This window comes from Labrus bergylta, chromosome 1 (assembly GCF_963930695.1).
Source record: "Labrus bergylta chromosome 1, fLabBer1.1, whole genome shotgun sequence".
Lineage (NCBI taxonomy): Eukaryota > Metazoa > Chordata > Actinopteri > Labriformes > Labridae > Labrus > Labrus bergylta.
The window spans coordinates 25846833-25861190 of record NC_089195.1 but is presented as its reverse complement, the minus strand read 5'-3'; the positions used below and the strand labels follow the sequence as shown (position 1 = coordinate 25861190).

At 39.6% G+C, this 14358-nt stretch overlaps 1 protein-coding gene and 1 pseudogene across 1 annotated transcript; one reads left to right on the top strand and one right to left on the bottom strand.

The window, feature by feature from the left end:
* The first annotated feature begins 275 nt into the window (after positions 1–275).
* LOC110005993 (polyunsaturated fatty acid lipoxygenase ALOX15B-like) lies at positions 276–7996 on the top strand. Its single transcript, XM_020661248.3, has 15 exons — positions 276–401; positions 569–747; positions 1727–1931; positions 2271–2352; positions 2646–2768; positions 2881–2984; positions 3635–3801; positions 3964–4107; positions 4928–5131; positions 5333–5419; positions 5531–5700; positions 6033–6154; positions 6264–6364; positions 6809–6979; positions 7252–7996. The coding sequence occupies exons 2-15, from the start codon at positions 595–597 to the stop codon at positions 7429–7431; spliced, it is 2013 nt and encodes a 670-aa protein (XP_020516904.3). The 5' UTR covers positions 276–401; positions 569–594; the 3' UTR covers positions 7432–7996.
* Positions 7997–8624: 628 nt separating this feature from the next.
* LOC136179788 (uncharacterized) lies at positions 8625–14022 on the bottom strand (annotated as a pseudogene).
* Positions 14023–14358: the final 336 nt, after the last annotated feature.

The following is a 14358-nucleotide window of genomic DNA, read 5'->3' as shown; positions in this document are numbered from 1 at the left end:
TGTTGTCATTGCTTAACCATTTAGTCTACATTGATACACTCATTATTTAAATGGAAAGTTCTTTATTATCTTGAGTATTTAAATAATGTTTTTTGGAATTAACACGAATAATACTTAGAATGGTCCAGATCTGCACTGTATGTAAAGTGTCATGAGCAACTTTTTTTATTGAACTATTTTTAAAATCATGAATTGTTTGATGGATTAAAGTGCTGCATTTGGACATTTTTTCTATTATTTCCCAATAGTTTTTTGTTTTGTATTTGGTGTTCATACTAACATTTCATCACCTTAGTTGACTATTACTTGACACGCCCACCGATCTGTATGTATAAAAGAGGATGATTACTTTGGTGTAAGGAGCAGTTCATCCCTGCAGGAACTTCTAGGCTTCATTTAAGGTAAGAGACATGCTTTACAACATGATTCCAGTTGGAAACAATTGGACTGATACAGATAGACGACAAACACAGACTCAATATCAGGTCTTCTGAGTATTTTAACGTTTTTGTTTCACAGTTAAAACAACCAGTGCTGAAAATATAGTAATTATTTGCTTCCTCCTCAGGGATTCTTCTGCTTTTGAGGGTGAAAATGGCAAATTATGAAGTGACTGTCTCCACTGGCAATCTCCTCTATGCCAACACTTTCAACAATATCTACATTAAGCTGGTGGGGACAGATGGGGAGAGCAATCACACCTGGCTCCTGAACATCTCAGGGCCTTTAGCCTTCAACACTGGAGCAGTAAGTGTAAAATATTCTTCTCTATGTGTAACGTTTAGCTTGACTAAAATAAAGTTTCCTTCCTAATAGCAGTATATCAGCTCCTTGTCTACAGTGGGTCTGTGGATATTGCGTGATTACATGCTCAACTGTCTCGTGTCAAACATACGGGGATGTTTACCAATGATCTTTTCTATTTTTCAGGTGTAGGCCTATGTCCGAAATGCATTCTTGTTACTTTTGCCATTTTTTCCTTATTTATTTTTAATTATAAGATATATAGGCTACTTTATTAATTAATCCCACAAGGGGAAATGCAATTATGTCTTTGATTTCTTCTTTTCTGTGACTTAGGCCTACTGCCATATTTACTTCTGACTTTGTTGCTACTTCCTTTGCAAATCTTTCCTTATCCAAATTTAAGCTAAGTAAATCCCAATAGTTCCCAGCTTTGAAGACAGATAAATCATCATTAATTCATTTGATAGACATTTTGCTGAAATCTGGATTGATGAATGAAATCCCATACTCTGTCATTCTTTGTTTTGTTTGCATCAGTGCATACTGTAAGATAATCAGCAGTCTTCCTGTGTTCTTGTGCAATGTTTCTCTAAATGTAATCCCCAGTCTTTGCTTATCCGTCCTCTATAATGCCTGTCCATTTTCTCTCATTTACTTGGCCAATACTGCCCCCTTGTGGGGATTCAGTACACTATAGCCTTTGTGAAGAAACATTCCATACAACTATAGTGCTGTTGTTGTAAATTTATCACGAAAGCTGACTCCGAATTTTATAAATATAATTCTTCAGGCAATGCTCACAAATGTGACCAAATGTCAATAAATCCTAACAATGAGTTATATTAAAATATTTTGTGCAAACGTTTGAGTTGTCCAATATTATGTTTTCAGTATTTGTATGCCAATTACAGGTGGGTGTTAGCTAAGTTTTTGGTATTCAAATACATTTTATCTAACCTCATTTCTGTCATTACTCAAGGAGTCTACTTTCACCCTGTCCTGCACTAACTCCATTGGAAAGCTGCTCCTGATAGAGCTGAACAAACATCCGGTCATAGTTTTCCCTGAAGACGCCTGGTTTCCTAACAAGGTTGAAGTGAAATCCCCTGAAGGACAAACTTTCAACTTTCCGATCTACCGCTGGATCACTGACAGTGAGGTGCACCTTTACAGGGATGGAAAAGGTTTGTACTGTTCACTTACCACTGACAACATTTAAATATCTATCTATCTATCTATCCATCAATCCATCCATCTATATATCTATCTGTCTATATGCCTTCAGTTTAACAGCTCCTATGCTTTGGAACACCCTCTCCATGTTCATTCAAAAAAAATTAAGCACCAACCAGCCTTAACTCGGCCTTTTAATCTGTCTAACATCCTTTGCTACCTGTCTAAGTTTTGCTTTTGTTTTGATTTTTGTTTGGTCCATCCACCATGTAAAGTGTCTTTGGGTCCCTTGAAAGACATTCAATCTATTATTACTATTATTGTAGTATTATTGTGTTTTTCTCTCTAAGCTCTTTTGGTCTATGAAGACACCCATCCTCTTGGCAAGTACAGTCGGGAAAAGGAGCTAAAGGAGCGAGAGGAAGCCTATCAGTGAGCACTGAGAGCATTTCATTTTAATTTCCTCGAAAAAATGCATGTAAAGCAATTCAACCTTTGAATAAATATAATTATTATCATAACCATAAATTCATAACCTTGTGCAATTGTGAGACCTGTCAGGTTGTATCTGAATCTATTATATATATTAATAAAACACATCAATTAATGAAGAAACTGTATACACTGTATGTCCAGTATAGCACGCTTCCTCTAAATTAAAACTCCAGAAACTAGATTATCTCAACTTGTACATTTTCTAAATCTGATTTTCTCTGTTTTCCCAGATGGCATGTGTATGAACAGGGAATCCCCCGATGCATGAAGGCAGAAAACACTGAGTCTCTGCCTTTGGAGGTCCATTTCTCCTTCACCAAGACTACAGAGTTTCTCTTCACTGCAGCTCAAGGGTGAAGTCCATAAATTCTAACAGCAATCTATTAATAAATACAACTATGTTCATTCCTTGCTACCTATTTAGCAACACTATTAAAGATATGTCTTTTTGCATATATTTCCTAGGTTGATTGAGCTGAAACTGGATGGTCAGGGTGATTGCACAGAGAAGTGGACTGACATGGATAGTATCTACCGGGCATTCTGCTGCAAAATCACTGACATATCAGGTATTTCTCTATTATCAAGCTTGCACTTCATACAGTTACAGGTCGCCAATGGTCCGATCACCTACGTTAAAAAAAGTTGACCCGCCAGCCGAGACCAACTTGATGTTTAAACATCACCTTTGATCAGGGTTCTTACAAAAGTTGATAATAAATTGAAGGTTTGGACTACAGATAGTATGATTTGTCTTTCATCAAGACCACCCACAATGGGCATTAACAGGTTCCAATTGATAGAACAGGGGGGAAAAGTCCTCTTAGAAATCATACTAGTATGGATCCATGACTTCTGCAATAAAATGAAGTTGTCTCCTCACTTTTTCATGTCTAATGAAGGGCTAGGGCCTGAAACATTTGGTGATGAATTGGAGCCATTTCTGCTGTGTAGAATAAGTCTTCCTATTGTCTTTATTCCTGAGATAAACTTCAGATATTACGAAAACAAAAAACTGTCTTTGGATTTCTTTAGGTATTAGGTACCTAATGTATATATATTTTTTTTTATAGAAAACTACTAATTGTATTCATTTCTTATGTTTTTGACTCTGAATTATGTGAAACACATTGTTTGTTAATTTTCTATATCACCTGCAGTCCTGTCACAATTTAACAGTTAATCTGAAACTGAATAAAAAGCCTGCTTCCTTTGCCAGTCTATGTCCAGAAACATTGGAAGGAGGATGAATTTTTCGCCTACCAGTTTCTAAATGGCGTCAACCCCATGCTGATCCGACGCTGTTCCGCCATACCCAAGAACTTTCCAGTCACTGAAAGCATGGTCTTCATCCATGGTCCACATACCCTGGAAGAGGAATTAAAGGTGATTGTGATGCCTTTTATGGGTCTTAGTATTAGAAAGATACAGTTCCCTGATGACATGATAATTATGGACCTGCAAGTCGCACTTACATTTCCAATCCATATTTGTACTTCACAATGTATGAGTAAAATAAATTATTTTCTTGACTAAAATTTCAAACAGAATGAAAACATATACCTGTGTGACTACAAGCTTTTGGATGGAGTGGAAGCAAACACCATCAACGGGAAGAAGCAGTACTTGATGGCTCCCCTCGTCCTGCTCCAAAGAACACCAGATGACAAGCTGATGCCAATCGCTATTCAGGTGAGAGTGACAGAAGAGCTGTAAAGCAGTAGAGAATTTGTAAATTATTATTTATATATTCCTAAAATTCTAGCTAGTTCTATATAGCTGCTATTATTTCCTCTTGGAACTGCAAGTTTATTTTTTTGTCCAAGCTGAAACTTACCTGGCTGAGAATTTAACTGCAGTTCCATGATTGACCACTTGGGTTTAGCTTATAAACATGGCCAATCCCCTTTACTTGTCGTTTAAAAAAAAAACCAACATAGGAAAAAAAATAGGAAAAGATTTCTCTCCAGCTATTTTGTCTCTTCATGACCGCTTTGATTGATGAGGGATGTTTCTGGCTGCAGAAGGAGTCACTGAACGTATTTGCGGGTTTGTGTCGTTGGTGTTGGCTGGCGCTCCTGCTATTACATTGTGTTAAATTCAAGTATGGAAAACATCAGCAAATACACCCACAACATTTATTTAGGTGCTGAGTTGGAGAAAATGACTAGATAAGATGCACAAAGACTTGCAACACTATGGCTCCCACTATACAGTACCTGATGAAGAGTCCTGTTGGTCTCCAAACATTGTTTTGTTTAATGGGTATAGCAACTATATAAGTATATCTTTGGGAACCATAGTGTAGTCTTTGTGCGTCTTAAATTCAAGTATGACTTTTTGGCTTTATAGCACTAACTAGCAGGTATACTTCAGTCTCCATACTTCACTGTACAATTTCCAATAAACGGGCGAACATACAGACTTCAGATGGTTGTTCATCATGTTTAATCAGTGATTTTAATGTATTGAATGACTGGAATTACATACATCTCACTTTCTTCCCCTGTAGCTGAAGCAGACTCCTGGCGACAACAATCCCATCTTTTTTCCTACTGATTCTGAGTACGACTGGTTGATGGCCAAGATTTTTGTGAGAAGTGCAGATTTCAACTTCCATGAACTCAATATTCACCTGCTGCGCACACATCTGCTGGCTGAAGTTTTTGCTGTATCTCTACTGCGAAATGTGCCCATGGTGCATCCACTGTACAAGGTGACACGCAAGATGGAACACTAAACTTACTGTCGTTTTTTCCAACTTGCTGATGTTTGAATCTTCCAAAGTTGATGAACCATGTTGTTCAAATGTGCACTGTGCAGTCAATGTTTATAAGTATTATAAAAATATGAAATATTTATCTTGTTTCCAAGAAATAATTTTACTGAGTGTAACATTATTTAATCTTTCCCTCAGCTGCTCATCCCTCACACTCGCTACAGCCTGCAGATCAACCTCATGGCTCGAAATCGGCTCATTTCTAAGGATGGTACTTTCACAAAGGTAGGAAAAGACCAACACTGCACGCTCAGTAACCTTAACAATGTTTTTTTAAGCATCAATAACATGTCCAGTAACTGTATTAAACAGTATTCAATGTATACTGGTTTCTAGTACACAGCTTGTGGTGGAGAGGGTATGTTCACAATCCTGAAGAGATCAATGGCCTCAATGACCTACAGCTCCCTCTGCATACCAGATGACATCGCTGAGCGTGGGATGGAGGCTGTACCCAACTACTACTACAGGGATGATGGACTCAAGCTTTGGGATATCATCCACAAGTATTTAATTTCAATTTTGCATTTTGTTTGCTACTAGTGTTGGAGCAAAATTAAGAATTCAGATTATCTTTATTGTCCCACAAGGGGAAATTTGTTGTACAGCAGGATCACACAGAAAGACAACATCAACAGTAAAACAGTGCAAGTATGGCTTGCATTTAGGTTACAACTCATATCATACAAAATAGTCTTAAAAGAACAGGAAAAGGACATATATGGCTTAAATTATTTGTTTATGGTCCTTCAAATTAGTGTCTTACTAATGCAGGTGTATTAAAATGTATAATTCATCCCAAAGTATTCTTGATGAAACTTTCCCATGTTTCTTAAAGGTTTGTGAAGGGAATCCTCAACTGCTACTACAAGAGCGATGCTGACGTCGAGAAAGACTCTGAACTGCAGAAGTGGATTTCAGACATTTTTGTAGAGGGATTCCTTTCCAATGCAAAGACAGGTGTGCTTTCATAAAAACTCTTATCTTTATCTTCATAAATATGTATATTACTTTAATTAACTTATATAGACACCTTTATATCATGCAGTTTATTCTCCCCGATTCACAGGAATTCCCCAGGGCTTTTCCACCGTGGCTGCGTTGGTCAAGTTTGTCACCATGGTGATCTTTACCTGCTCGGTACAGCACTCAGCTGTGAATTCTGGACAGGTAAATCTGTTTAATGATGTTTTATTTCTTTTGGAATGGTTTGATTAGAATTTTCATTTTTCTTTGAAGCAAAGAGATTGAAGCCAAACCTCACCAGGTCCATTGTTTTAAACCAATCCTTCACTATTTTAAACAATTGATGTTGTGTTTTCCTTCCCTTCCATAAAGACACTTTAACTAAACGTTGGAGCATAAATAACGTACGACAATGCAGGAGATAAATGTGGAAAAAACACCTTCATTGACTGCTTGGGTTCATACTGAATTATTTCATAAAGTCAAGGGCAGACTGTCGATAAGCCTGGCTTGGCGCTGCTCTTAGAACTATAAACATACAAATTACATTTTGCTACCTGGCTTAGACATTTTATTTATTAGCATGTTCATAGTGCTTTGCTTCAAAAAGTAATAATCAGGAACCTTTCAATCATTCATTCATTGCAGTATGACTATGGTGCCTGGATGCCTAACACTCCCATCTCCCTGCAACTTCCTCCACCAACCACCAAGGGGACAACAAGTGAGGCCACCATGCTGGAGACGTTCCCTGATGTCAATGTGACAGTTCACATGATGGCCATCATGCATCTTCTCAGCAAGCAATCCACTGACTTTGTAAGTGCAACGACCTCTTGAAAAGTTTACATGAATCAAACGTATACCTGAGATGTTTCAAGTAGGTTCATATTTCTTTGAAGAAAAATTACATGGATGTCATGGCAGCACAGCAGACTGTAATAGAAGGACAATCGAGCTTACGAAAAAAATTCTGATAACTTCTTGCAGCTGTACAATGTTTATCAAATGATCTATAGCCTATGTTTGTTATCATTTAAAATTAGATGGGAACAAAAAAAAACTTATAAATGTATCATTGGTGTCATCAGGTCCCCCTTGGCCACTATCCGGACAAGCACTTCTTTGAGAAGATTCCCTGCAAGCTGATTAAGGAGTTTCAAGGAGACCTTGAAATACAAAGTGTAATCATCAAAGTCAGAAACGAGAATCTGGATGTCCCATACACATACATGAACCCAACTGTGGTAGAAAATAGTGTGGCTATTTAAATATTGGAGTGCCTCCTTAGCAAATCCAGCTTCATCTTATCTGAAGTGGAAAAAAGGAGAGCCTTTAGTGGAAAGAAATCATTGTATATATTATGATCATTTATGGTTATAGTACTTATGTGCAGCTTTCATTGAAAATGTGGGATTGAGAGCTTCTTTGTTTGTCAATGATTAAACAGGCCTTCTAATCAAAATATTTTTGGGAAAAAAATGATTTTTCCTTCACACTTTAAAACTTAAAAAGTACTCTGTGCCTTATGGCATACTGTTAGAATGACTTGTGCATTATTTTAGGGACATATTTAGATTCAAAGAGTGGGGTTAAATCAAGGAAAATGGTGAGTTGCAGTAATCTTAAAACTGTGAAACTGTACTGTACATGCTTTGTCTATATTTTCAATGGGGAAAATTCAAGGGGGTCAGGTTACTGTCCTGAAAACTGCCTACTTTCTTTCCTGCTAGGTTCCTACCAAGACAGATGGCAAAATCATACAGCAGTTGGTCCATACTTTAGTTCAAGAATGTTCTTTCAATTTTTACTTTTAATAAAAATATATTCAAATAATTTATGGATGTTGTGTTTTACATCACTAACAACTTATTTTCTTTGATACTGAGAATCTTGTGTCCTGTAAGTACTTTCAGTTCCACCGTGACTTTCAGCAAAAAGACCAGTGTTGAATTAACTCCCACAGAGTTGATTTTAACCCTTTTTCAGGGTTTATATAGCTCCACACTTTTTAGAGTCAAATTAACACTTTTAAAATAGTTAAACATTTAACATTGAGAGAGTTCCCTTTTCAACTCGCTAAACAGAGTTAAAATAACACTTAGGGATTAGAAAAGTAACTCTGCTACGACACTTTTATTTTCTACCTGACTAGTGTCAGTTTCTGTTGGGGTTGTATCAAGTTAACTTTGGTTATATTCTTTAATAATTAATCATATAAATAACAATATCATTAAACTATGTTTAATCTTGTTTGGGGCACCACCCTGTAATCAGGGAAATATAACCAAAATATCACTCAAATCAGTTACTTAATTATTAATATTATTAATAATTAATAACTATATTTAATAACTTGAAGGCGTGAAATCCTTACACAAAGCCTTCGCACCCAGCTTATATCACAATGTAAATACACCAGTAATCACAAACAACTGCTCTCTTAAAATTATAACAGAATTTATTGACAAAATGCTGGACAACAAAGGAAGCCGTGTGGCTACCTTTTGAAATAGTTTGAACTCTCTGAGCTGAGTTCAGTAACTGTTACTTAAACACCAGAAAGCCAGTGGCCGGACTTTGATTCAACGGCGGGTACACTGGTCTTTCTGATTGTGAAAGCCATTGACTGAAGGTAAACTAGCATAGCATTACATACATAGGCGAACACAGCGGTTCATCATAATAAAACAAATGCAGCAGCTTACAACAGATAATAAACAGAATGTGACGTCTCGTCAACAATGATGCATAATTATCAGTGATTATAAAATAAACATAACTATTTCTGAAACTATTTCTGCCCAGACCAAAGCTCTTACTTGGGGTAACTCCTGGTGATCGTTGCAAAGTTGGTTAGATCGTCACTCTGTTGAATGTTAAATCAACAGATTCAGGCAGGGTTCCTTCGTGGCAGATGTAGGAGGAGGGAAGCGGGATTCAGATCTTCCACCAGAGTGCTGCTCTGTGGTCTTCTGGTTGTAGGTGCCAAGTTCCTTATGTGTCCTTGTGGATTCAGGGATCAGTGGGCTTCCTTCAGCGCTCCTGTCCAGTTGCGTACAATGACGTCTTACGAAAAATCAAAGGAAAAAAACTTATTTTTGCTCGAACCTGATGGCATCTGACTGCGCCCAAAACTCCTACAAATATGCTGTGGAAGTAGTCAGCTGAATCCTCTGATGCTTGAATTCAGCATGTGAAGAGCTACTCAGACTGAGCAACCTCAGCTCTGGAATTTAACCTATTTAAGCCAAGAGGAGGAAAGGGTTTGTCTCGAATTCTGGAGTCCATCTTGTTTGAGAGTGTGTCCTCTGGTGTCGGCAGACAACACTTTAAGAGCAGGAAAGGGTTTGTCTCGAATGCTGGAGTCCATCATATGGAGAGGGTATCCTCTTGTGTCTGCAGACCACACTTGAAGAGAAGGAGAAGGATTGTTCTGGCAGGCCGTCAACCAACGATCTTGAGGAGCCTAAGAGAGCTCAAGAGCTCTCAGGAAAGTAGGTGGTTAGTGACTGAGATTTACAGATAGATACATGCAGTAATATGATGTACTGTATATGCACAGAGAGAGAGAGAGAGAGAGAGAGAGAGGAGCTCAAGGTGCCAGTTTCCCCGGTAGTCTAAGCCTATAGCAGCATAACTAAGAGCTGGTCTACACCAGCACTAACTATAAGATTTATCAAAAAGGAAAGTTTTAAGTCTATTCTTAAAAATACAGACTGTGTCTGCCTCCCGGACCCCGGCTGGAAGGCGGTTCCAGAGGAGAGGAGCCCGATAACTAAAGGCTTTACCCCCCATAGTACACTTGGAGACTGTAGGCACCACCAGCAGGCCTGCACTCCGGGACCGCAACGCTCTCGAGGGGCAGTATGGCACTAGTAGCTCCTTCAGGTAGGATGGTGCCTGGCCATTTAGCGCTTTGTAGGTGAGAAGAAGGATCTTGAATTCTACTCTAGACTGTATAGGGAGCCAGTGCAGAGAAGCCAGGACAGGAGTGATGTGGTCCCAACTCCTGGTTTTGGTCAGTACACGAGCTGCAGCTTTCTGGACCAGTTGAAGAGTCTTTAGAGATTTGCCAGAGCACCCTGACAAAAGACAGTTACAATAATCCAGTCTGGAGGTAACAAATGCATGAACTAGTTTTTCTGCATCATTTTGCGACAGGATATTCCTAATCTTGGATATATTACGGAGGTGAAAATAGGCTGTTCTTGAAACTTGACTGATGTGAGAGCTAAAAGACATATCTTGATCAAAAAGAACTCCTAGATTCCTAACAGTGGTGCTAGATGCCAGGCTGATGTCACTAAGGACAGTCAAATCACGAGAAAAAGTCTCTCTGAGGTTCTTAGGGCCTAGCACAATAACTTCAGTCTTGTCTGAGTTAAGTAGCAAAAAATGTCTGGTCATCCAGGTCCTAACGTCCTTAAGGCATGTTTCTAGCTGACATAACTGACTGGTGCCATCAGGCTTCATTGATACATAAAGCTGAGTATCATCTGCATAACAATGAAACTGTATGGAATGTTTCCTCATAATATTTCCCAGAGGAAGCATATATAATGTAAAGAGAATTGGTCCAAGCACTGAACCTTGTGGGACTCCATGGCAAACTTTAGTGTGCATAGAGGACTCATTATTAACATGTACAAACTGAGATCGGTCTGATAAGTAGGATTCAAACCAACTTAAAGCAGTCCCTGTAATTCCAAGCAAATGCTCCAGTCTGTACAACAGGATCCGATCATCAATGGTGTCAAAAGCAGCACTAAGATCTAACAGGACGAGCACAGACAGAAGTCCCCTGTCTGAGGCTAGGAGTAGATCGTTTGTAACTCTAACTAGTGCAGTCTCAGTGCTATGGTGGACTCTAAATCCTGACTGAAACTCCTCAAATAAACTGTTGTCATGGAGAAAGTCACACAGCTGTTTAGCTACCACCTTCTCCAGGATCTTCGAGAAAAAAGGAAGGTTGGATATAGGCCTGTAGTTAGCCAGAGTTCCTGAGTCCAGAGTAGGCTTTTTAAGTAGAGGTTTGATTACCGCTACTTTAAATGCCTGGGGTACATAGCCTGCCAGTAGAGACGAATTGATCATATCTAATATAGAGTTTCTAACTAAGGGAAAAACTTCCTTAAACAGCTTGGTTGGGATTGGGTCCAAAAGACAGGTTGTCGGTTTGGACGCAGAAAAAATGGGATATAGCTCTGAAAGGTTGATTGGAGAAAAACAGTCGAGACTAATATCTGGTCCTGGAACTGTCTCTGCCGTATCAGACGTATCCGCACCAGGTAAGGGCAGGAGGTTACCAATTTTGTCTCTGATGTCTAAAGCTTTGTTGTTGAAAAAACTCAGGAAGTCATTACTGGTGAGGGCTAGAGGAATACAAGGCTCAATGGAGCCATGACTCTCTGTCAGCCTGGCTACAGTGCTGAAAAGGTATCTAGGATTGCCTTTGTTTTCCTCAGTTAGAGAGGAGTAGTAGGCAGCTCGGGCGTGACGTAGAGCCTTCATATATCTTCTATGACTATCCTGCCAGAAAAAACGAGATTCTACCGTTTTGGTCGAGCGCTATATTCTTTCAAAATTCCGCAACGATTGTTTTAGAGCACGGGTTTCTGAGTTGAACCATGGAGCCACTCTCCGCTGCTTGACAACCTTCTGTTTCAGGGGAGCAATCGAATCCAGAGTAACTCTCAGCGAATCCACTGCACTATCAACAACATGATCTAGCTGAGAGGGACTAAAGCTATTATAAGAGTTTCCAACTGGGTTGAAACACGGTACTGAATCAAAAACAGCTAAAATAGCTTCCTTAAATCTAGCAACAGCACTATCCGACAAACTTCTAGAGAGCACACCTCTTCCAGGCAGAGGTAATTCTGGTAGGACAAAATCTAATGTAATAAAAATGGTCTGATAGCAGAGGATTTTCTAGGAAAACTGTAAGGTTATGGATTTCAATTCCATAAGCTAAAACAAGATCCAGGGTGTGGTTAAAACGATGAGTAGGTTTGTTTACACCCTGGGTGAAACCAATAGAGTCTAATAGTGACATGAAAGCTGTGCTCAGGCTATCATTATCAACATCCACATGGATATTGAAGTCACCAACAACAATTATTCTATCACTGTTCAGGACTGAATCTGATAAACATTCTGCAAATTCAGATAGAAACTCAGAATATGGGCCAGGAGGACGGTAAACTACAACAACTAGAACTGGCTGAAAGGTTCTTGAGACTGGATGTGAAAAACTAAGAACAAGGCTTTCAAAAGAAGAAAAATTCAGTTTTGGTCGAGGGTTAACTGGAAGTCCAGAATTAAAAATAGCTGCTACTCCACCACCTCGTGTCTCAAGGTATATGAGTACTAAAATGACTGGGAGGAGTGGATTCATTCAAACTAACATATTCATCTTGACACAGCCAGGTTTCAGTCAAAAAAAGTAAATCAACATGCTGATCTGATATCAGATCATTCACTAAAAGAGATTTGGATGCTAAGGACCTAATGTTCAAAAGTCCACAGTGAATCTTCTGATTTTTTTGCAAAATCGTATTCATAGTCTTGATCCTGATGAGATTTTGACGATTTACACCTTTTCTTTCTTCGTTTGGATGACTTGGTCTGGGCCGGGGGACAGACACAGTACCTATAGTATAACTACAGTTCGATTCAGAATTACAGCTATAGTGACTGGGAGACAGATCTAAGGGAGGCGTAGAGAAGCGTGTAAGACTGCAGCTCTGCCTCCTAGTCTGAACTCTGAGTTGTTGTCAAGGTTTTGGACTAATAACCTCTGCTATGTTTCTAGATAATAGAGCTGCACCATTCAAAGTGGGATGGATGCCGTCTCTAGCTAGCAGACCAGGTTTTCTCCAAAAAGACTGCCAGTTATCTATGAAGCCTACATCGTGTGCTGGACACCACCTCGACAGCCAGCGGTTGAGTGATGACATGCGGCTATACATGTCATCACTGGTCTGATTTGGGAGAGGTCCAGAGAACACTACAGAGTCCGACATCGTCTTAGCAAAAGTTCACACCGACTCCACATTAACCTTAGTGACTTCCGACTGGCGTAGTCGGGAGTCATTAGTGCCGACATGAATTACGATTGTATCAAATCTACCTTTAGTCTTTGTCAGCAACTTTAAATGAGATGCGATGTCGCCCGCTCTGTCCCCGGGTATACACCTAACTATGCCCGCTGACTTCGCTAGCTTCACGTTTCGGACTATGGAGTCTCCAATAATCAGAGTTTTATTCTCAGCGGGTGTGTCGCGGAGTGGGGAAAATTTGTTTGAAACGTGAAGTGGTTGGTGGGGAACCGTGTGCTTCGATTTTCGACTATGCTTCCCTCGGACAGTAACCCAGCCACTGCCTCCCGGCTGCTCGGGAGCTACCGGGGGGGAAGCCAAGCTATGTCGGCCCGCACCGGCTACAGGTGGCTGGCTAACTACTGCTGCATACGATGACTCTGACTCAATGGTGCAGAGCCGTCTCTCTAACTCAGACACCCTCGCCTCCAAAGCTAAAAATAAACTACATTTCTTACATGTATCATTATCACTAAAGGAGGACGAGGAGTAACTTAACATCTGACACGTAGAGCAGGAGAGAGCAGGAGAGGGAGAGACAGAAAAAGAAGCCATTGTAAAGCTAACTGCTAAGCTAAGCTAAGAGTAGGTACACAGTACAGAGGAGAACAGAACAGAAAATGATGCAATACGCTCACCCGTAGTTCGCTGCTCTGCTCGGGTGCTGCTCGCTGCTCTGCTCGGGTGCTCCACCCCTCCCTCCAAAATAACTCTAGTCAGGCTTGAGACTGTGATACAGGCCTGAGTCCTTTGTCCCACACACATGGCTGAGGCCCAACATCCCCCCCTTGTCATGAAGAGCGAAATGCAGGTTACGATCTTTAGGGCAGCTCACGGACCAAACAGTCCATGTGTCTGGGATGGAGACACATAATCAATATACCTTGATAAAGGCAAGTAAGTAACCCAAAGAGCAATTGCAGAGACAACACACATTTTTATAATATATATTTATTTACACTCATACAGGTACCCTAAAAACGACATATTTAGACAAATTTAATTAAGTGTCTAAATGCACTTGCATACATTGCAGTGTATTAACGCTCACCTTATTAGAGAAAACTAACACTGGAAGCTTAATCATTAAATTAT

Excerpts from the sequence above, each read along its gene's own strand:
- LOC110005993 (XM_020661248.3), top strand. The coding sequence starts at position 595 with ATGGCAAATTATGAAGTGACTGTCTCCACTGGCAATCTCCTCTATGCC. Across the intron at positions 2,353-2,645 it reads GAGCGAGAGGAAGCCTATCA|ATGGCATGTGTATGAACAGG; the intron begins GTGAGCACTGAG and ends CTGTTTTCCCAG. Across the intron at positions 5,420-5,530 it reads AGGATGGTACTTTCACAAAG|TACACAGCTTGTGGTGGAGA; the intron begins GTAGGAAAAGAC and ends ACTGGTTTCTAG.